Source organism: Sinocyclocheilus anshuiensis, unplaced genomic scaffold, assembly GCF_001515605.1.
Source record: "Sinocyclocheilus anshuiensis isolate Anshui unplaced genomic scaffold, SAMN03320099.WGS_v1.1 scaffold1658, whole genome shotgun sequence".
Lineage (NCBI taxonomy): Eukaryota > Metazoa > Chordata > Actinopteri > Cypriniformes > Cyprinidae > Sinocyclocheilus > Sinocyclocheilus anshuiensis.
This window is the reverse complement of record NW_015547302.1, coordinates 886,507-910,050: the sequence shown is the minus strand read 5'-3', so window position 1 is coordinate 910,050 and position 23,544 is coordinate 886,507. Positions and strand designations below refer to the sequence as shown.

At 37.0% G+C, this 23,544-nt stretch overlaps 2 protein-coding genes across 2 annotated transcripts in view; both read left to right on the top strand.

The window, feature by feature from the left end:
* The window catches only part of LOC107701752 (diacylglycerol kinase alpha-like), a 28,608-nt gene extending 20,583 nt beyond the window's left edge, over positions 1-8,025 (top strand). Inside the window, exons 9-24 of the mRNA XM_016503863.1 lie at positions 702-819; positions 1,052-1,140; positions 1,629-1,748; positions 1,968-2,066; positions 2,314-2,400; positions 2,514-2,587; positions 2,661-2,735; positions 2,973-3,058; positions 3,159-3,248; positions 3,320-3,480; positions 3,652-3,716; positions 4,970-5,060; positions 5,437-5,614; positions 5,694-5,811; positions 6,169-6,229; positions 7,030-8,025. Coding sequence (XP_016359349.1) covers positions 702-819; positions 1,052-1,140; positions 1,629-1,748; positions 1,968-2,066; positions 2,314-2,400; positions 2,514-2,587; positions 2,661-2,735; positions 2,973-3,058; positions 3,159-3,248; positions 3,320-3,480; positions 3,652-3,716; positions 4,970-5,060; positions 5,437-5,614; positions 5,694-5,811; positions 6,169-6,229; positions 7,030-7,107 — 1,590 coding nt within the window. The 3' untranslated portion in view covers positions 7,108-8,025. The remainder of the gene's footprint in view (positions 1-701; positions 820-1,051; positions 1,141-1,628; positions 1,749-1,967; positions 2,067-2,313; positions 2,401-2,513; positions 2,588-2,660; positions 2,736-2,972; positions 3,059-3,158; positions 3,249-3,319; positions 3,481-3,651; positions 3,717-4,969; positions 5,061-5,436; positions 5,615-5,693; positions 5,812-6,168; positions 6,230-7,029) is intronic.
* A 947-nt stretch (positions 8,026-8,972) lies between these two features.
* On the top strand, positions 8,973-22,325 carry tamalin (trafficking regulator and scaffold protein tamalin). The gene is made up of 8 exons (XM_016503862.1): positions 8,973-9,394; positions 12,957-13,009; positions 13,846-13,900; positions 16,729-16,831; positions 18,623-18,716; positions 19,353-19,419; positions 20,795-20,861; positions 21,240-22,325. Exons 1-8 carry the CDS (start codon positions 9,182-9,184, stop codon positions 21,755-21,757), a joined length of 1,170 nt encoding a protein of 389 aa, XP_016359348.1. The 5' UTR covers positions 8,973-9,181; the 3' UTR covers positions 21,758-22,325.
* Positions 22,326-23,544: the final 1,219 nt, after the last annotated feature.

Below are 23,544 nucleotides of genomic sequence, written 5' to 3'. Positions count from 1 at the left end.
CTCATCTGCTATATTTCAAGTCTTCAGAAGTCATACAATAGCATTGTGTGATGATTCACAGCTAAAGTTTTTCTCCAGTAAGCTGCAACTGGTTCCTTGAGTCAGTGAGTTGAACTTAAAAACCAAATCCATGAATGAATGAGCTGATTATTTTAATTGAACCGATTGATCCAGTTCAAAAATCAAACTGATTTGTTCATGAATCACAAATTGTTTACGAATCGTGCAGTCGCATTAGTGGAATTTTTTGTGATAGATTTCTTTTGGTCAATACAGCAAATTTACGCAACTAACTTGAACTTGTCGCAAAATCAGTGTGGGGAAATCTTTGACCCTAATGTTAAATTCCCAATCGTGTGGATACTTGTTGAAATAACTGTATTTAGCCTGTGAGAATTTGCAGAACATCAGTAAATGTGACCAGACCTTTTATCATTTGTTCATACTGGTTTGAAATGACATGAGAGTGAGTGAATTATGATAAATGTTCTTTTGTCATCAGGCTACATATTTCGTAGCTATTTCTTTGCCTTTTTTTACCTTGTATCTACACTTACACTCTGGTTATAGACAGATTAAAGAAATGTGAATCATTAGCTTCATAGGAACATATATTGAATGACATGTTACATTTTACAGAATTAGATTATAAAGAAAAACATAACCTGTTCTCTAACATGATGATTTTCTGCTTTCCAAAGATGACCCAAAGAGACGGCCAGCACCTGTGGAGGATGAAACATTTCAACAAGCCTGTGTACTGCAACGTCTGTCAGAATATGCTGCTGGGGCTGCGCAAACAGGGTCTCTGCTGCACCTGTGAGTGGAATTCTGGGTAATTTACAAGAAAGGCTCACAGTTTGTTTTGCAAATGTAATCAATATTTCCAGACTGCCAATAAAAGGTTTAATTTTAGCAATTTAAATTGATACATTCCTGAAATCCAGTGGGCCAATGTGTATTGTGGTTTATCTACCTAGCTCAAAATGTAGTTATGCATAACCTTGCAAATTCATATGTGTGGTTCTGATCAGTTTGGTATCATACACAGGCTGCAAATACACAGTCCATGGCCGGTGTGCAAATAAAAACCCGGCTCCGTGCACCCGCACATATGTGATGTTAAAGAAAGAGACAGGGGTAAGAAAACCTTTATTTCTTTTCTTTTGCTTTTTTAAATTAAATATAAAACCAATACTATTAAACATTTCAGGATTTAATGACATCACTGTAAATAACTTAAAAAGCGATGTGCATAAAGCTTAAAAACTGCACAAACAACCTTTAATGCTACCTGTATATGTTAGTATATAAAATTGTATATTAAAAAGTAAAACCTAAAAAAATATATAAAATAAAAGAACACATTTTAATAAGTACATATCCTTTAAATAGTGTAAAAATGTGCTACATATATTTAAAAAAGTTCCGTTTTATTTCTTATTCAACTGGGAACATCAACAGGGTGTCTCACCAAGGTCCTCTATTGTAGATCTTACTTGTTTGGCCCAGGGCAGATAGAGCCCACTCTAAGCATCTTCTGTAAGCTTTTTTTTTTTTTAGTACTGCCATCAAGTAGACACTGGAAATGTAAATAGCATATGTGCATCTAATTTGTTTGCATGCAGATTGCGGCCCATGACTGGGTGAGTGGAAACTGTGATTCTGGGAAGTGTGACCGGTGTCAAAAGAAGATAAAGAGTTTGCACGGCCTCACTGGGAAACGCTGTGTCTGGTGTCACACTATGGTGAGTTTGGGGCTATCTGAAAAACTACAGTACAATATACAGTTGCTGAAAATCTTCATATAATAAGAGATTAAGTGTACATAGCAACAGTTGGGTAAAAAAAAGAAATGCACTTCAAGATTCATTGTTGATAAAGTATCACAAATGAAGCAGGTCGATTTGTCATGTTTACTCTGGTTCATAGTTTATCATTAAATGCTTTTTATTGTCATATTTTAGAGACATGATGAGTGTGCAACCCAGAAACCCTTTGAATGTGATTGTGGCCCTTTTAGAGATCATATCTTACCACCGTGGGCCATTTATCCCATCATCAAGGTAATGCAAATTAAAGTCCGTCTGGAAGACCTACTTAATTCCATGGATTCAAGTCTCAGGATTTCAACTGTAGTATACATCAAAATACACTCAAATATATGCTTACATGTACACTTTTATTATTTTATATTTAATGTTTATATATATATAGATGGTTTAAATGGTTAAAAGATTGGAGGTCTGCTTAAATAGTAAACAAAAGCACAGATTAATTGTGTTACCTTCTGTTCTTTGTTTTCTCACTTAGGAGAGGCCGAACTGCATAAAGAACGGCTGTGCATTTGCAAGTGATGACAGTGACCACAACACTACACCTGATGGACAGGTTCTACAGGTAAGACACAGCCAGGACAGTCTTTTATGTTTCAGCTTTCCCAGGCTGAGATAAGATAAGAGATACTGAATGATGGCGGTGAAACTAACACACAACTTCCTGTCTCCAAACAGATAAACCCAATTCCTGACACTCATCCTCTTTTGGTGTTTGTGAATCCTAAAAGTGGCGGTAAACAGGGAGAGAGGTGAGATTTCTTGTGTGTCTTAGAGATGTGTATTTTAAATCATAATTTTTACTCACAAAATGTGTTTTTACAGAGTCCTTCGGAAATTCCAATACTTGTTGAATCCTCGGCAGGTTTATAACCTTTCCAGTGGTGGACCAGGACCAGGGTAAGGATTTCACTAATATTTCAGCATATGCATGTCTTTATTTGTGCCCTGGATCCACTTTGGTTGAACTTGTGGACAACAAAACTATTAAAAACCAACTAAGATTGAAAAACGCATGATTTATGATCCACATTTTGTGTTTCATAGATGTGGATGGTGATATATTGGGTTTAATACCTTAAAGAAGCTTGTAAAAAATGAGGTTGTAATCTATATGATCTTTCATTTCCAAACCAGGTTATGTTTCTTCAGAGATCTGCCAGACTATAGAATATTAGTTTGTGGAGGTGACGGCACAGTTGGCTGGATCCTTGACGCTATAGGTTGGAAACTAAATCAAACATACATTGTGTAACACTCACAGCAAAACCATAGAGGATATGTATGTTTAGATCTCATTTCACTTTTCAATTCCTCATAAAGATAAAGCCAACCTGCCAATGCGCCCCCCGGTGGCTGTGCTTCCTCTTGGCACAGGAAATGATCTTGCACGCTGTCTTCGGTGGGGAGGAGGTGAGGGCAAAAGCTGAACTTGAACATGTGCTATATATATATTGAAACTTGAACGTGTTATAATTTTGTAGGTTATGATGGAATGGATCTGGGCCGTATCCTGAAGGACATTGAGGGCAGTTCTGTGGTTCCGATGGATCGCTGGAGCATACAGGTGACCCTGGAGGACAGTCAGGAAAGAGGTGACCCTGTGCCCTACGAAATCATCAACAACTACTTCTCCATTGGAGTGGTATGACACATACAGTACAGCATCCATCTGAAATATGACCTCTATTGTATTCGCTTTTATGCAGTTTCAATCATCTCATTTTCTTTCTGTGTTTCTCTGCCAAAATAATGTGTTATCTGTAAAAATTCATAGTATATTTATCATTCTCACTGTTGATTGTTTGTGGAACAGGATGCCTCCATTGCTCACCGCTTCCACACCATGAGGGAGAAACACCCACAGAAGTTTAACAGCAGGTGGGGATGTTGCACACTAAGACCCCACTAGAGTCCACAGATCTACTCATCAATATGTATTTCTTCAAAAAATAAAAAATAATATACAAAAAAATCCATCACCTTATTTTAATATTTATGATATAAGACAATAACTCAATCTTGGCCTTTTAAATATTATGTGATGCTTGTAAACGGGGTGTATGTCTAATGTTCATTACAATGCACAGCGGAACAGTGGATTTGATGTAAATTATTTATAGGAAACATTTAATAGATTTTAATTTAATAATTAAAATTATTATAAAAATGAATGAAAACCATTGTAAATGTAGGTTGTTTGTTTGGCTTAAATTTCATTATTGGAAAGAAATACAAATTAATTATAACTGTAATAAAGATAATTATAACTGTAAACTAAATATTACTATTATTATTATTATTATTTATTTATTTATTTTATTAGATATTAATTCAGGAAGGGGGCATTAAAATTGATTTAAAGTGACAGTAAATTTTTTTTACATTGTTTCAAAAGATATCTCATTCAAATAAATGCTGTTCTTTTGATCTTTCTATTCATCAAGAATCCTGAAAAAAAAAACGTATCACAGTTTCCACAAAAGTATAAAGCACCACAATTGTTTTTAACATTAATAATAATAATAAGAAGAAGATGAAATGTTATTAGAACATCAAATCATCATATTAGTATGATTTCTGAAGGATCATGTGACACTAAGACTGGAGTAATGGCTGCAGAAATTTCAGCTTTGTATTGTTTTTAACATTAATAATAATAATAATAATAAGAAGAAATGTTATTAGAACATCAAATCATCATATTAGTATGATTTCTGAAGGATCATGTGACACTAAGACTGGAGTAATGGCTGCAGAAATTTCAGCTTTGTATTCACAGGAATTAATTACATATTAAAACATAGAAAACAGTTATTTTAAATTGTAATTATATTTTACAATATAACTGTTTTTAATGTATTTTTTTGATAAAATATTTGCAGCCTTGTTGAGCATAAGAGACGTCTTTCAAAAACATTTAAAAATCTTACTGACTCCAAACTTTTAACTATAGTGTATATACAGTATGTATTTATGTTTTGTTTTGTTGTTTTTTTGAAAAGCAGTTTGACTTGGTAACATCCAATTTAATTATCAAAAGCATATATAATAAAAACCACCAAATAAAATGATCTGTAATGGGTATCACACATTTGTGGCTTCCTTTTCATGCATATATAACTTTCTTACAGGATGAAGAACAAACTGTGGTATTTTGAATTTGCTACGTCCGAGACGATCTCAGCATCTTGTAAAAAACTCAAGGAGTGTCTCACCATTGAGGTGAGAAAAAACGCCTTATAAATAAAGGATCACACTCCTATCTAAGTTCAAAGAGGTTATTGATCATTCCAGCTACCCTTCTTCCCTTGTGTTGAAAGCTCATCAAAAAGCATCAACTAAAAAGCATGAGCACAGTGAGGGCATTAGAGTACTAACACCTGTTATTAACCTGCTTCTGGTATTAGTCGTCTGTCAGAGCTCAAGCCAGGAACATTTCAATCTAGCAGATCAGGGGCATTAATTCAGAATATGAAGCAAATGCAATTCATTACTTAAAAATCTGCTCACGCATGTTAGAAGTATTCGGCTAGAAATCGTTTTGTATATGAAAAACATTACGGAACTGACCCCAGTGCCTCTGTCTGGCCTCATCCAGTGTTGCGGGACCCAGCTGGATCTCGGTAGTCTTTCTCTGGAGGGCATCGCCGTCCTCAACATTCCCAGCATGCACGGCGGCTCTAACCTGTGGGGTGAAGCCAAAAAAAGTGACAGAGCGGACCAGGACTTGCCTGAGGTCATAGCAGACCCCGAAGTCTTAAAAGTGAGCCCGCAAGGTACGCTTCCTTCAGTGCAGGGAAAAAAACTTTTAATATGAAGATCATCCAAAACACTGAACAGACTGTCTCCGAACAGACATGAGCGACAAGCGCATGGAGGTGGTGGGATTGGAAGGAGCCATTGAGATGGGACAGATATACACAGGGCTGAAGAGCGCAGTCCGACTTGCCAAAACATCTCAGATTACCATCAGGTGAGACATAAGGTTACCAGCAAATGTCAGCAATTGTCCTTAAACAAGCTCATACTGGCACAAACATGTCATGACATGCTCAGACATGACTGTCTGTCTAATCTACATTCCCTGCATTTGCATACTCATTTGTTCGCTTTTTTCAAAAGCAAAATATGTAAATTACATTCCATTAATTCATTTGTCATTAAATGGGCATAGTCAATTTATTCTGTAACACTCTGTCAACCATTATTGAGTCATATGTGAATGTCTGCTTAGTCAGCCAAGCAATTGCCCATCATATGATTCACTGGTTATTTTGGTTTCTAAAAATGTATCTAATTGTTTTATTCAAAAATGTTCACTCATTTATAGGACAAAGAAGCCTTTGCCCATGCAGATTGATGGAGAACCGTGGATGCAGCCACCTTGTACTGTAAGTGTCCACCATACTGCCTTTCTAAGCATTTGACTTTGATTCATCCAGGTGACTCTTTTGAATCTATTCACTAAAAAGATGTATTCAGATTCATACACTGATTTGTTTAGTGACCCTTTTTGCTGGTTACACTGTAGTAATAGTAATAAGCGAATGTCTTTTTGTGTGTTGTGAGTGAACACTTTGTGTCTAAAATCTACTAAGAAACTCCATTAACAGTGTTTAGATAAGTGGTTTCTAATAAAAAATACAACTAATTTAAGCTTTTAGTGAATTATAATGATTTGTTAAAAAAGAAATCATTCAAAAAAATCATTCAAGTATGAACCATCACTAAATTTAAGTGATAGATTGTCATCCAAACTGAAACAAAACATCATTTATGTTCTCGTCATCTTATGTTATTTCACCGTTTAAAGGAATAGTTCATCCAAAAATTACAATTTGAAAATGTACTCCCCCTCAGGCCATCCAAGATGTAGAGTTTCTTCATTCGAACAGATTTGGAGAAAATTATCATTATGGGTGAATGGGTGCCGCCAGAATGAGAGTTCAAACAGCTGATAAAAACAATGCTAAATTTCTCCAAATCTGTTATGAAACAAACTCATCTACATCTTGAATGGCCTGAGGGTGAGTACATTTTCAGGGTGAATTAATTTTGAGCTAATTTTTATTTTCAATTTTTGAGTGAACTATTCCTTTCGCTTCAGTTTAAACCAATAGAAACAAGTCAGCATTAAATGAGATTTAACTTATTGTGTTGTTTTATCTGTCTTTCTATTTTTCTTCCTCAGATTCACATCACACACAAAAACCAAGCCAGTATGCTGATGGGTCCTCAAGCCAAATCTGGCTTTTTCAACCTGAAATAGAGTTTACCTGCACTTGAAGCTGTTTAAGTTCGCTTCGAAACTCTGTGTGCATTAACAGTTACTCTGAAGCCAATGACAGTTTAAAGCCACTATGTCAATTTTGCAGCAAATGCTTAATAAGGTTTTAGCTCTTACTCAAATCCTTGTGTTTTTTGGAGATTATCCTTACATGAGGTACAAACTCTTCACTAGACCATCTTAACCTCAAATATGCTCTCTTTAAAGAAATGCAGTGCTCTTAAACAGTAGCTCATGCATTTTTTGCTGTGATATACATATCGTGCACAGGTCATTCCAAGTAAATAGGCTGGATATTTGTTTTAAGCTTATGTAGATATACATAAAAAAGTGCAACACTCCAAAGCATCCAGTGTATGAGTCAAGGTTGGATGTGCAGTGACTTTGCTGTATAGGTGGTTTAAATATTAGAAATAGATCTGTGCTAACTCTGCACACTGCTTTTAGCTATTCCTTTAGATATTTTTTTTCCTCAGCTACTTTTACTAATTTACTAATCATGAATGTCAGATTACTCCAGGCTAAACAAGTTACCAGTGTGATCTTTACCAGAACAGTGACTAGCTTTAGCAAAATAAAATCTAAAGAGCTTTATGAGACATCTAATTTATTTGCTGTTAAAATGTAAACACCTAAAATAGTAGTGGTAATGTTTAGATAAAATACCGAAATTAAATCAACAGTATGTTAACTGATTTTATTAGGTTATAATAGTATCAAGAATGTGTCGAGTCAGTTGTGTAAAACTGATTTTGCAACATTTCATACATTTACACAGTTGTCAATCTATTGTATTTCCTTCAGATAACTCAATGAACAAAATCCTAAAGGTTTTCGATTACACATTTATGGCACTCTGGTAGGCTTTGTCATTTTACATTGCTCCTGAGAATGTAGAGGATCTCTTAATTTTGTGAATTTGTCTGAATAAACATTTCAATGTTAAATGATTCGCAGTGTGTCTCTGATTTTTGATACAAGTTTCATAATGTCATAATTTGCCTCAACACTCATAAGGAGTTTACCGCATATGAGCACTAGAGGGCGCCATCAGTTTAACTAATTTTACACCAGCCTGATCAACCATTGGGTTCAAGTGCCAAGTTTCATTTTCTCATGTACCATTTCTACGCTACTGAAAGTAAGTTAATTATTTTATTTTATTATATATTTTTTTACGTATGCCGTAAACGTATATTTACGGATATTTTTAAACTAAAATGTTGCTACTATTGCTTAATTATGTCTGGTTTAATCACAAGGTTCTGTATACATACGCTAACGATGTCTGATTCTGATTCGTGGATTAATTGTTCTTTTGAGTCGAATCTTTTTAAAGATTCGGTAAACAAAACAAGCACAAAACTTGTTGGAATGGTTCTCGAGTCAACAACTCAATGATTCATCGAGTCAGTGAAACGCTGAGTTTGAATGGTGTGGCTAAAAGTAAGTTTCTTTCATATCCAAACAACATAAATATTACGAATGTACTAGTTTAATCAACTCGCATTCAAAACCTCCGAGTTGGTATAAATAATAATAATAATAATAATCATGTTTACAAGCGTACATCATGACGTGTTTCGAAATGGTTTATTAACGAACTGTTCTAAAGAACCGATTTGTAAGTCACCCTTGATAACAGCACCTATAAATGCCTTAAATGTAACTTAATCATAAATAATAATATTTATACTTGCAAAACAGTTTCATTGACCTTCGATGTACGGTCGTGCCAAAACATCGCTTCTGTGCATGACAACCAATCACATCGCGCCAATTGTGTGGCCCCGCCTCCTTGAATATTTCAGCATCTCTCCAATCGCTTGTTCCCGCCCCCTTTTTCATATATTTCCTTCACATGTGTGTTTGTTTCTAAACCCGACGAGTCTGTCCGCAGATGCTGCAGCTGATACTGAGCTAAAGCTGGGTTTTGTTGCACAAGTCAGAGTGCTGGCTGGTGGCGAGTGGGTGGCTTTTCACCCACACTCAGTACTTTTCATCTCTCATTCTTCTTTCATCTACTGTTGCTTTCTTATCGAGTGACACGCGGAATATGAAAAATATGACTTTCCGACGGGTAAAGAAGCTGAACTCAAACGAGCCGGACAGCGGGTCGTTGTGTCATGACAGTGGGGAGATCTACTTTACGTCCTCCAAATCGGACAGCTGTGGGACTGTGGATCGTGGACCCTCAAACTCCACTGAGGTTTATAATTACAAGACCCTCGCTTACTCTGGAGGGACCCTACCGAGGAACTTTAAAAAGGTTAGAGCATTTCATTTGAACCTCAAGATTCAATTTGCTGTATTTGAGTCCTTAAAGTGTTTACATGTACCATGGCGAAATATTAATGAAAATATTTAGCTATTGTGTTAGGCTACATGTGATTATATTTATCTACTTTTGATTCCCTTCTGGAGGAAAAAAACGTTTTAGTCCAGCCTAAGATGATTTGCTGGTCTTAGTCACCCAACCTATGATCAAAAAGGTGTTTTGGATGGTTTTAAAGGCAATTTTTAGATGGTCAGGTAGGGAGACCATCTTAAACCAGATAAGACCAATAAATCATCTTAGGCTGGTTTTAGAGCAATATTGGCATTATTTTAGCCAGATATTGAGTGCAGAGGCTTATTTAGAAAATCCTGATCCTGAATAATCTTATACCATTTTAAGATGGTTTTAGCTGGTTTCAGAGGCTTGCCAGACTTGGGAGACCAGCTAAGAACAGCAAGCCAGTTTTTTTTCTTCTGCAAGGTTGAGCTGTAGTTTCCACATCGTGTTACTGAGTTAAAACTGAACTCATACTTCATCACTCATACTAATAACAGCTACTGGAGTCAAAGCTTTAGAAGTAATATTACATGGTTGCCTCCTTTATATCTGCCCTCTATGTATGAACATCTTGAATACATTGTTTGGTTTTGTCTGGTCTTAATTAAGCACAGAAACAACAGTCCTGTGATGAGTTTGCTTTGATTAGAACCAGCAGTGTGCATGCAACACTCAAGTTTGATTAGTTTGAAGGCACACAAGTTGAGCTCCTCCTCTCTTAATAACTTTTATATGCCACCATCATTGGATGTAACATTATAGAAGGACAGTGTTTCTCAAACCTGGTCTTGGAGTAGCCTTGAACTGGACATTTTGGATGTTTCTCTTAATTGCACACCTGGTTTATATCGTATGAGACATTCAAAATGTGCAATACTCGAGTACTCCAGGATTAAGAATCACTGTTGTATGGGGCTAGTTAAGGTAGCTAGACTCAATTAGACTACGATGTCCCTGTTTGAGTCTTGTCCTGAATGGCTCAAGCAGTTGTCACCTTTTGCTTGGCATGTAAAGAATTTCTTGACCTGCGTTCATTCACACCTGTCCATCAATGTGCATCTGTGACCATCAGCATGTGACGGTTCCTCTGAAGAACCTCATTTGAATGTGTACGTGTGAGCAGTCATGCAGAACTTTAGAAGTGGCTACACTTGTTCATTTCTGCGTGACTCTGAATCATTATTTTTAACACAGGCAATAATTCATATCATGCCATTGAAAGTAGAGATTGACCAATATTCATACAACTCTTACTACTGGATAGCACCCAGATTACATCACTATGAGTTCAATAGTAAACAGTGTTAAGTGGTAAAATAACTTTATTCATTGTTAGCATTCAACCTTTGACCTTGTGAAAATGTATGCTCAGCTTCTTTTTTTTTTTTTTAGGTAGCAACCATTCATTATGGATGAGATTATTTTTTTTTGCATTTTAGCATAAGCTAAAAGAAAATACATGTTCATATAAATTAGAAAAACGTTTTTATTATTATTTACAGTAATGCAAATTAGATTTCAATTTACATATCTGAAAATGTTTTGATCTTAATAATAATAATAATGAAAATGTAATTTACATATCTGAAAATAATAATAATTTATTATTATTAAATGGATAGATGCAAACATAGATGGTATTGGCAATGTCTAGTACAAAGTCTCCAACTCTTCCTTCCAAATCCAAAGAGAGACATTAATCTGCTGGTCAATTCTACAATGTACTCTTGCTTTGGCAAAAGCAGTTGCTCTCTTGGGTTTTGACCATACAGATGTGAGCCTGCTTGGTTCTTCTGGCCCTTGGGTTTAGACTCCCTGGAGTGTGTTTCATGGTCACTCATGGTGTAAAGTGTTTCCCTGTGTCTTTGGACCACCCACACGCAGGTCTGACTCCACCGACTCTCTTGAGTAACTGTAAACAGCTCGTCCCTGCTGAATTCTGGGCCTGCTCTTTTACAGTCCTCCTGTGTGGCCAGCCGGGCCGTTTTATGGATCCTGACCAAGTGTCCCGGGCAGTAAAGCCCCCTCCCGATTGTCTGTGACCTTTGTGGTGTGGAACTGAATTTACTGCAGAATTGAAAAAGCCTGAGTGACCAGGGGTCAGTGTGGGTGTGTTGTTGACCGCATAATAAAATGGCTTTTGAAATTCAAATAGGTCTGATATGATCTCAGTACTTCCCGGTAGGTGTCTGGTGTTTATATTAAAACTACATCTATAATCTAGTATGTGTTATGGCTCTGAAGGGATAGTTCACTCAGAAATTACAATACTGTCATTTATTTCCCCCGTCATTCCAAACCTGTATGACTCTTTCTTCTGTTTTTTTTTTTTTTTTTTTTTTAGTTTTAGTTCTCTGTTTTTGTTTAATGTTTTTATCCATATATTGAAAGTCAGTGACATCCAAAGTTTTGTCATTGAGGTTGAGTAAATGATGACAGAGTTTTCATTTTTGGGTGAACTATCCCTTTAAGACAATTTTGCGGTTTACAAATATGAAGTCTTTTAGATGGGGGGGGGGGGTAAAAATATTTAAAAAAAAATGTATTAGGGCAGAATGACCGCAATTTTTGCCATTTTAGGTTCAAACACAATGGCTCCTTGACTGCCACTTTACTCAACTAGCCAGCAACTTTTAAATGTTGTATTTTAATTTGCGGAAATTAGTCTTGAACAAAGCTTACAGTGGAGTACTACATGACAAGTTTTTGGATTGTAGGGCAGGTTTATGAACAGCTCTCTGTATCTGGACTCCTACACTTTGCTTGAATGCCGGGCCACAACAGGGTATTGTGCGGCCGAGAGCTTTGCTTCCCCATCCAACTGCCCCCGAGGGACCCTCTTAGTTACTTGGAAATAAATGAAGTCATTGAGGGGGATCCTACGACAATTCTCAAAGTGTACAAAAATAAAGAAAGGCAACGTTTTACTAGCTTTGGAGGGTTCGTGCTCAAAGTGCACTTTGTGGGAAGCTGAAGTTGTTGGGGTTGAGGTACAGTCCGATTGAATGGGCGTCTGTAAGTGCGGGCGTAATATGAATTAATTCTTTTGTCCTTCGCGTGGTTTGGGTTGGGTTTTCAACATTATCAGCCAGAACATCAGTACAGTTGTTGGCACATGACAGAACTTGTATTCACCAACCTGGCTGCATCTTAGATCTCCTTGTGATAATTTCAGAGACGCTTACAGCGATAAGTGTACCTAGTCTGGAGATAAAATAAGATCAGAGACCAACCAAAGAAAGCTGCGACAGAAACGGTTAAGTGAAAGCGGCAGACAGGCATGCATTTCAGGTTATATCTGCGATGTCATCCAAGCTGTTAAACAGCATATGTGTGTAATGAACATATTGCAGAACCTACAGCTCAGACTTTGGGAAAAGACCTGTTGATCGGGGGGATTTCTAAGGACAGATATTCCAAAGGTCACAGACACTCATTTTCTTTCTCTCTTGTTGTCTTTCTGTTTTTCCCTTCATCTCTCTATCTTGCTAAACAGAATGGTGGGCTGCAAAAATGGAAACCCCTTTCGCACTCGCCAGAACCACAAAGGTAAGATTGCCATTGCTCCACAGATTTGTTTGGTGTGTGCATGCATCATTGTTACTTCCTTAAAATATACTCTATTTATTGCGACAGTTATGAAAATGTCAGACCCTTGTCTTTCACACCTTTTCCAAGGTGTCATGGAATAAAAATATCCGCCCTTAAACAACCGCAATTATAGATTTATATAAAATGGCCTTTTTGGAGGACAGAATGAATGCAATGAGGTCTGAATGAATAAAAAGGGAGTGTGTTTTGGATCGGCCAGATGGTCAGATGCGATCTTTCTTCACTGTATGCATCTCTTTATTCTTTAGTATAAGCGTATGCATAATTCATGATTGCCTAATGATGTATGAGTGCTTTCAGAAAAACAGGACTCATTTGAATCCCGAGATTGCTCAATTGTCTAGACAACTACTATTATCCCAACAGAAGTCATCTCCAGTTTAAAATGCACCTGTGCGGTAGTCATTCATACCCTGATGCCGTTGTTATCGAGAATTGTAAAAACACAGACTGTATAACAGTATGAAACCGAAAGCGCACTGAAAGCATAGTTTGAAAATGAGCTGTTCAGATGTCACACCCAGAATTTTTAAAAACGTTTTGTTCTTTTTCAAACGTTTCCCATTACGCCACATAGACGTATCCTCCAAAACAGCAGCATCATGCGGTTGATTATGCGTTTCCTCTGTGTGTCTTTCATCTTCCATGTTCCTGTAAGCACTGACCATCAGTCAAGGTCATAGATTGAGACAAAACCGCTTAGAACGAAACTTTACTAAGACTGTTTTAGCTCATATTAATAGAATACCCTCTATTTTGGTTTTTCCTTCCAGGAAAACAGTGATCCTAATGAAGAAAGAGGAGGAGACCTTTGGCTTTGAGATCCAGGTAAGAGGGATTTAAAACTCTTTGAATTCATTCAAGGTGTCTGAAATGGTGGTAAATAATGTAAAACCTTTCTAAGATGACTTAGTTTGTACATGTGGGTGGGCTGCTCAGAATTAAAGAAAAGTAAGACCTTGGATGAAGGATCTATTCATGGTTAAATAGCTGTTATTTTCAGTCGATGACACCAGTGTTTTTGACCTCATTTTGACAGAAACAAGTATTAGCTAAGGTTTATCTATGTGTAATCCAGTTGTAGTTGTGACAGAATCAAAAATCCTTCTTGGTGTGAGAACCTGCTTGTTTTCTCTGTAATTTGTTCTTCACGATGTTCACTTTATCAAAGGCCAGTTCCTCAATGTGGAACCGATTATGAACTCTGCATTAGTAATTCTTTATCATGCTTCAAAGCAGTATGTCATTTGTTTTGACATATATACCAGATAGCTAGTTTATACTTAGGAATGTATAATAGTTCAGATGTAGGATGGAGGACCCCTCCTTTCCTGCCATGTCCTCTAGTACAGGATATGACATCAAGTTTCTGTCACATGAGAGGCGACATATCAAGAAATTAATTGTTTTCTAGGATGGCGTGCTGTAGACAACATTGTTTTTGGAGTCTCTTAGCAGCGGGGATACGGTTGGCCGTATCTACTATGTAAATATGTCTGTACTTTGCATCTCCCGAGGCGCTTAGTGTCTCAGAGATTCGCGTAAGCGGTTTGAGTGTGTGGGTAGAGGAAGGAAACGGACGATTCCAAACATTTGAAAACACTTTGCAAATGATTCACGTTTCAGAGATGTTTGTACATTTACATGTTTTTTTTCTTCTAAATGTAGTCTTTGGGAGTGTTTATTGATAGTCCAGGCCATACAATATTGCAATGGGTATTTAGAGGTTTTTCCTTAAAGGTACAGTTCACCCAAAAAGAGTTTCAAAATGTACTCACCCTCATAATATTTGAAACCATATGACATTTTCTTTTGTTTTAATTTCCTTTAAATTAAATAAAAATTTTTAATTTAATGAGAATGTAAGAGCAAATATTTTTCCATACAATGAAAGTGAATGGCAACTCGTTGTCAAGCAAGATTTTCATTGAATATTGGCTAAAATTGCTGAATGTTGATTGAATTAATTCCTTTAGAAGACTTAAAATATAGCACTCAAGTCATATTGACTGCTTTTTGGTGTTTTTTTGGCAATTGACAGCCCCAGTCATTGTCATTGTAATGGTAAAGAGCAGCGTTAGCATTCTTCGAAACATCTCTTTTTGTGCTCTACTGAATGAAGTCAGTCATTGGGGTTTGTAACAACACAAGGGTGAGTAAATGATGACAGAACGTTCATTTTTGAGTAAACTATCCCTTTAAGACCGCCTTTATGAAGAGTCACCCAGAGTTTAGTCAGATTCACCTTTTCTTTCTGACAGAATGAGGTTTAACAGTATCCTCAGCTCACAAAGCTGTTAACCTCAACAACAGCCTTGGGTTTCAATATGGGGAGTAAGCAGCAACACCAGTTATCCTCAAAGCTATTGAAATAAGGCATTCTTATGCATGTTACACTCTCAAGAAATTGTCATTCATTGTGAAAGTGAATATCGTGAGAGCGTCTTACAGCCACAGCGTGTTTCTGTGGTGACTGATGAAAACATTGTGCGCCACAGCAAACATTTGGGCTCCACACACGTCAGGAAACTGACAGCAAAGTGAGACACTCATTTGAATCTGCACACATCCATGAACCAAAGTGCCGCTGATACCAAAGGCACCAACATGCAAATGGCTTCAGTATATCAGCATGTGCGTTTCACCATGAGCTACTGATTACAGTTATAATGGAAACAAAAGCTGATGTTTTGCATATCGACAGTCTCTTCCTGTTCTGTTTTAAACTTCTCTTACTGTGTAGAGGTGCATGGTGTTCTTAACTCATAGAATTAATGCTCTGAAATATCTCACACCACTATGAAATGTTATAGCCACTTCCATCCTTAATACATCCTCAATAGTTTACACAGAAATCCAGTTGCTAGTCCACTGCAGCACTGCATGATTTTACTGGTGCAGAAAACATTTTATTGCTACTATTAAAAATTACTTGTATGTAGGTTCATAGATATTACATTATATTATATTATCCATACGTTTTTGCAAACCGCTTGGCCTATGAAGGGTCGTGGATATATATTGTTATAATCGAAAATATTCAATGTAAATGTAACTGTACATTTAAAAGTTTCCTTTTTGACTGAATATAATTGAATATCAATTTAATTCAGAAATATGCCACATTACACATGTAAAATGGGTTTTGACACCAAGTAAACTATCGCTAACTCTCAGATATGGTGCTAACATTTGCCAAACATTTTCGTAAGGCTTAGCCAGATGCATGTACAGTTCAAACATTGAAACGACAACAAAACCCAGGCGTTTCAAATGGCCCAGTTTTGGTGTGGCTTGTTTATCAAGGATGTTTGCATGTGCGTAAATCACCTGGAGCCATCCCTCACGTTCAGCATCCTTTAAGCCATTGAGTCTGTCAGTCAGTCTTTATGAAGCCGTGCAGGTCAACATTCTAGTCATTGAACACATTATGGCGTTAAGCCACTGTGGAAACACTATCAGACCCGATTTAGCAATGTTACGTCGAACAATAAGCCTCGGCTTTCAAAAAAATGGCACACCTTTGCTGCCTAGCGTATGAATCATTTTGTTTACTTTAGCATGATCTGATTGCATATCTATAAATAACATTACCCTCTGCAAAAGAGACAGCTTTGTTTACAGTCTGTTTTTTTTTTTATTTTGTGTGTCTACAGACATATGGGCTGCATCACCAGAGTGAGAACTCAGTAGAGATGTGCACCTTTGTTTGCAAAGTCCACGAAGACAGTCCTGCCCAATTTGCAGGCCTTAAAGTCGGTAAGTGTGCTCATATTAACACCACCCCTTATGTTTGCTCAGTAATTCCTGCTCTTTAAACTGGCATTTGACACAGAGGCTAGAATATTCAGAGTGATCCTTGGGGTAATAGGGAGTGCGTTTTAAAGCATAACAAGGATAGGTTTCCTTCATCTACTTCTTGAACATCCTGTTTTGTAGTGAAATGAGTCAGTGTGAATAGGAGTAATATTTCAGAAGGCTTGCAAATGTCTTGCTTTCTCACTTGGCGATCTCGTCAGTCTGTCAACACCATGACAGTTGAGTGGCAGCCCTGCTGTTTTAGCAAGAGCAAATATCACAGAGCTGCACCCACATAGACTGTATGTGGATTTTTATTCTTTCAAACTGTAAAACCGGATACTGCCAAGTCACTCTGTGGCTTTTTTTTTTAAACGTTGTTTCCTTTTCGTTTTAGAAAGCTCTTCTCTTTTCTCGTAAATCTTTTACTTGGCATAAAATTTTGTATTTTTTGAAAAAAGTCTCTTATGCTCACCAAGGCTGCATTTGTTTTAACTTTTTTCTTTTTTTTTCAATCATTTTTTAATTATCCTTGCTCTATAAAAGTATTATTTTCTTTCAAAAGCATAAAACTTGCCAGAAACTTCTGAATTAGCATTTATGTATTAGTTTCAGTCCTTATAGAAACTTGTTAGCAACTTTATTTCGAGTTTAGAGAACAAGTTGACAAGTAGAACAAGATGGTTTTTCTAAGAATGCATCTGTGCCACTGTCCTATAATGCCCTATTCAGGCTTTTATGAATTGTTACCACTTGCTAGAAATTGTATATGTAAAATCTGCATTCTTTTCTGTAATCTCAAAGAGAACAAACAGTTCTGCGTCTAAAATACCCGCTTGCTCTGTTCCGGGATCAGTTGATCTTCTCCAGAGTGAAATGTAACAATTAGGTCTCATAGATAAACTGATGTCAGATCAGAGGTAAAGAGGAACTCCTACTCAGTGTTGCTGTGCGTGAGTGTTGGTTTCGCTTCCTGCATTCCCTGCATGCTTTGCACTATTGTCTTCTTTGACCTGTCTCTCAAAAGCACATGACCTCATTGTTCTTAGTTAGACAAGAAAGCCCAAAACTTTCCAGGGAGAAAAGGAATTATTTCATTACATATTGATGCGGACAATCCAGCCTCTCTCCGGCAGATGTGTCCCAAAACACTTTAGTAAATTGTCTTCCCAAAATCCTCCAGGTTGAGTTTTGTAAAGGAGAAAAAAAGCTCAATTATTACATCAAATAAGATTGCTTTGAGTTTTTGTCACGTGAAGAGAAAAAAACACACAAGATGAGTGTATACATTTACATAATTTTTATATTCATGCTGTTGTTCCAAACTTGTATGACTCCTGTGTTAGAACAGAAATGATGTCTAGTAGAGTGTTCATGCTGCTCTTTTTTCATACAATGAAAGTGGATGGTGACCATGCATGTCAAGCTCTAAAGCACCATAAAAGTAGTCAATGCAACTTGTGCATTATATTTCAAATGTTCAAAAGCCATTTAACAAACTGAAACTGAATGCGCTCTCTGAAAATGTTTCCTATGAACTCTTGTTTTGCAGCCATGGTCGCCGTTCTTTTTCAGTGTGTGGAAATGGGATTTCACAATAAGTGTCTCCTTTTGTGTTCCTTAAAAGAAGGAAAGCCAGGTTTCAAAATAAAGAAAATAATGATGAAAGAATTAATTTTGCACACAAAATGTTAGTATACTGTGTCCAGTCAGATCTGTTCTCAGTTTAACACTCTTCTCTTGGGTTTGTAGGAGACACGATCGCCAGTGTGAACGACACTTCTGTTGAAGGCTTTCGCCATAAAGAAATCGTCCAGCTCATTAAATCATCCGGCAACAACATTAGGTATGTAGATATTCAGTGTTCTATCATGTCTACGTTTTTTTTAAATTAGCAAAATTTACTCTTTCTTAAAGTAGAATGGAAGTTTTAGTTGTTCCGAGTGTACCTGTGGTCTTTTTTGATTGGCATGAAAAATTTGATCTGCTATTACTTAATTGGAACCACACTCTCTTTGCCCCTTTTATTTCCTGTTTAATAAAAGATGAAAGGCCAGTGAAAATGAACCTCCATTTATAAAGTGTGGAGACCAGTGATGTGAACCACATGAATGCGTAAAAGTTCATGCCTTCCCTCTCCGCGGCTTTTAACCCAATTATTTCCACTTTTAAATGTGGGGTTATGCTGTAAATGAGAACGTTTACAGCAGCCCAGTAAAAAAAAAAAAAAAAAAAAGAGGTTCCTGCTTCATATCATATCACCAATGCTGGTCCTGAAATGATATACATTTGGGGGAAGGGGAGTTTTGTATTACCACTAAGCTCATATTCAGACACGTTGTGGTCTTAAGTCTGTTGTAAAGACCTCTTTGACTTTGTTTAATTGGAGTGTTTAATACACTGAGGCTTTGATGTGTAATACCACACAATATAGGAAGTGACTTTGTCATGCAGTGCTGTGTTATTTTGTTCCTGTGTCTAGGCTAGAAACCGTCTACGGCGACTCTATACGAAAAGCAGAATTGGAAGCACGACTGCAGTATCTAAAGGTAAGTTTCTCAAAGAACATGTACACCGACATGCTCGTATCAAGCAGCGTGTCGTCTCATATACAGAGATGTTTACGAGCATTGTAATGTAAGCCCAGCTTTAACACAGCTGCCCTGGTTTGGCACCGAACACTAGCGCTGACCACACCTGTTTCCTCTCACACCCCACCTGTTCCAGTGACAGGCCAGTCTTAATCCTCACATACCACAGTACAGCTGACACAGTGCCATCCGAAACAAAGCAAGGCACAATTTTACATTCCTTAGGACATTCTCATATGTGAAAGAAGATGCCTAGGCCATAAAGTTTAAATACAACTATAATACGGTTTCATTTTGGTTGTCACTTCTGTGGTATTTGAGAGACATGTTTTGGTACAAAGGCTTTTGTCAGGGTTGAAGTTATTTAAATACAAACTAAAACTGATTTAAAAATCAATTAAATATAGTTGTCAGACAATGTTAAAGGGTCTCATTAAAATTACAAAATTTTCTTCATTGAAAGCTGAAACTAAATAAATCATAAATATTAGATAGAAAAAGTAAACTTAAACATTTTATTTCAGTTAGTTGCCGCGGCTATAATTTGAGTTATTTTTATTCATTTAAAATATTAAAATGACTAAAACTAAAATAAAATCAAGTTAAATAGAACTATTAAAAAAAACTACAAATGACAAAAGCACACAATTTCCATAACTTAGACTAAAATTAAAATGAAAACTGAAACACTAATTAAAAGTATTAATAAAATCTGTTATAATACTAAAATAACCCTGGCTCACTAAAAGTTCATCTTTAAAAATGCTAATAACTTATTAACAGTGTTCAATTTAATCTTTTGCAAACCATAAAATTAATATCCATTTTTCATACTGTACATTATAATACTGTGATGTCTAAAATTGCTTGTGGCATTTAAAGTAACTGATTTTAGTTTTTAATACTTTAATTTATTTTATAGAATTTTAATATCCATTTAACAGTTATCTGCCATAACATAAAAAATAAGTATCTGATTATACTTTTACTTATATTATCTGCTTTCTTTTTATATCAAATTCAGCAAAATAACAGATAAAAACAATCAAAATCACAATAAATACAAAAATATCATGACAAACCAACTTTTCAACCTTTTCATTTTTTTATGATTTGACATTGAATTGATTAAAAAATGGCCCTGCACAGCAAAGAACTCTGCAATAGGTTGTGATGCGAGAAGTAGCAACAAAGAACTGAAAGCTGTCTGACCTCACTGACCACAAACTTCCCTGTTCTCTATGATGATGATGATGATGGGGAAAAAATAAAATGAACAGATCAGCCAAATGACACGTGAAATGACTCTTACTGTGTCTTTTTGTCTCTCCAGCAAACCCTGCATGAGAAATGGGATGAATACAGATCTCTTATGGTGCAAGAGCAGCGGCTTGTGCATGGTGAGTTTTAGCACATGATAGCGATCTTACTAAACCAGGCCTTTGAATGACACGTCCCCTACTGCTTATGAGCTTGTTTCAATAGCGTATAAAGGTTGGAAGCCTGACATTTCAGCACTTCTGCATGTATTTGTATCACACAAAATACTTGCTGTTAGCACAATGTTGTGATAGACGACACATTTAAAAGCACATGTTAGTTTTTTCCAGTGTGATTAAAGATCAAACTAAATGCCTTAACATAGCAACATAATACTTTACTAGCCTGCAGAATCTCTTAAAGGCTTATTTTAAAATGTAAAGAACCTTAAAACGGGGAGTAATTTTCCTTTAAAGCATTTCAGAGGTTAATTTAGCTATCCGTTTTCACACTCACAGGCATCGTCATGAGTGATGTGGCTGTGTATGAGTCTCTGGAGTCAGCCGGTGTGTATGGTAGTCTGGGAGCTCCGAGCCCCGCAGCCATGCGCGCGTTACTTGGCACCGGGAGCACGAGCAGCAGCGTCAGCCATCTTAGTGCCGCCACAACTGAGGATGACCCACTCTACCAAACCTGCATCTACCAGGGGGAGTGCTCCAATAACGCCAGCAACGACGAGCTTGATGCAAACCAAAAGAAGACACAAAACGGCCGTCCACGTCTCATCCGACCTGCCAGTGAGCTCTTTGCTACAGCCAAGACCCCCCTGACCCGTAGCGCCAGCACACGCAGTTATCTGAGGGGCATGCCGTCATCATCATCATCGTCATCCTCTGTGCCTAATGGAGAAAAGCAGCAGTGCGGAGGGTTCAGCACACTGCAGCGCAAACCCAAACAGAAGAGCTTCAGGCGAAGGCTGTTGAAGTACATTCCCGGACTAAACCGACCCCTGGAAGAGGAGGAAAGCAAACTGTGAGAAACAAAGCGAACTGAGATTCAAAGACTCACTTAGCCAAAGACTAAATGTTTAAAACGAGCGAAAAGGAAACTGAAGACCAAAAGTGGAGGACAAGATAAACCAAAGAATCCAGTGATGATAAAATAGTGTTTTCATCTTGTTTTCTCAGAAAAGTTGAGAGCCTGTTTGGTCAGGTTGATAGTCATTTTAAGTGGGCCAAAAGTTTCAAAGCCTTTTCTTTTGAAATCTGAATGCAAAACATTAGCAAACGATTGGTTGGGCAACTTGAATATTAGTTATAGACTTGAAGTATTCAGATTCATATAAAATGCTGAGAGTAGATATGGATGCATGTCTGTTTGTCGCTGGAATATTGTTTAAAATTCTGAAACAAATAATATAATTGTTAACAAGGCCCAAAAATGTGGACCAGTGTGTCTTACTCACTTTGTCAACTCCTTTAACTAGTTTATTAACATTGTCTAACTTTATTTCCTGGTGCACATTTTGCACCTAAATCAAGAAGCAAATGTTTGTACATATTTTGTTAATGTTTAATTTATTTATTTAATGTTTATTTTCTGTTTTTTTTTTTTGTGTGTGTATTTTTGCCTTTTCTTTTTGTAATTATAAAATGAAGGATTTTTTTTATTATTAGATCATATTTGAAAATACTTTGGTCCTGAAGGATATTTAATAAGTGCCTTTTTGGCATGTATGTGTAAATAACTTTTGTTTTTTTGTGAAATATAGATTTAAAATAAAAGGATGGTATTTTCCCCTTATTATTTCTCTAGGAAGTTTTTTTTTTTTTTTTTTGCTTTTGAAAGCGGAGCTCACGTGTGCTTGCGGATTAATGTAGACACTGACGAGAATGAATGAGCAAAACTCCCGCGGCGAATAGAACGGCTTGCAGTTAATGAAGAGCACTTCTAGATCTGAACAGCACATCTTCTTTAACACAGTTACATCTGTACACCACCTCTCATTGATGTAAAAGCATGTCCCGCCGCCGCGCGATTTCCCCGTTGATTCTGCGTCGCGATCTGCTCTGAACAGCTGAAAGCCCGGGAGACTCAACGCGCTGTCCGGAATGGCGTCTTTCAGCCAGGTTTCCGTGAAACACAGAGCAGCAGAGTTTGAAAAATCCGTATTTGTCCGGGAGAGCAGAAGGAGTTCGTCCGTTTTGTTGGGTAGAGAGCGGAGATTTGCCAGATGGATGCTTGGCAACGGCGTCCTGAATCCGCGCTGTCTGAGCTTGAGGAGCGCGCCGGCTCGCTTCCCCCGTCTGCGCGTCTGCGCGTCTCGTGTGGATATTTACTGTGGTTTGATCTAAACCACTAAGTGTTAAAATTTAGCGTGTAATTTGTTCCATGTCATTTGTGATAAGGACTCATACTTCGAACTCACTTTGGCCTAGTAGCATTTGCATCAAAGAAGCAACGTGAGGCATATCTGTTGGCCAGAATGTCAATTTCAAAGACTTGAGTGTGGACTCCTTTACTTAGGAAATTACACAACTGCTAAACAGGACGTGCTAAAAACCATTTACAACACTTTAGCAACCACATAGTAATGCTGCACCAACCACCCACAATCTAGTATCATGACAATGAGTTTTTCGTGGGAATTTACTGGGCGTACGCATGTATTTGTGCGTAAAATTTGTGTGCGAACATTTTTTAAATAAAGAATCGGACTTAATATTATTCTAAATACAAAACAAATTCAGAATTAACTCAATATAAACTGAAAACAAGCCTGAGAGAGACAGATTAAGTTGTGCGGAAAGACCTTATATGGAG

Bases quoted from the DNA above. Each gene is read 5' to 3' on its own strand.
- tamalin (XM_016503862.1), top strand. From the start codon at position 9,182: ATGAAAAATATGACTTTCCGACGGGTAAAGAAGCTGAACTCAAACGAG. The intron at 9,395-12,956 runs GTTAGAGCATTT...CTTGCTAAACAG, and splicing joins TACCGAGGAACTTTAAAAAG to AATGGTGGGCTGCAAAAATG. The intron at 16,832-18,622 runs GTAAGTGTGCTC...TTGGGTTTGTAG, and splicing joins ATTTGCAGGCCTTAAAGTCG to GAGACACGATCGCCAGTGTG.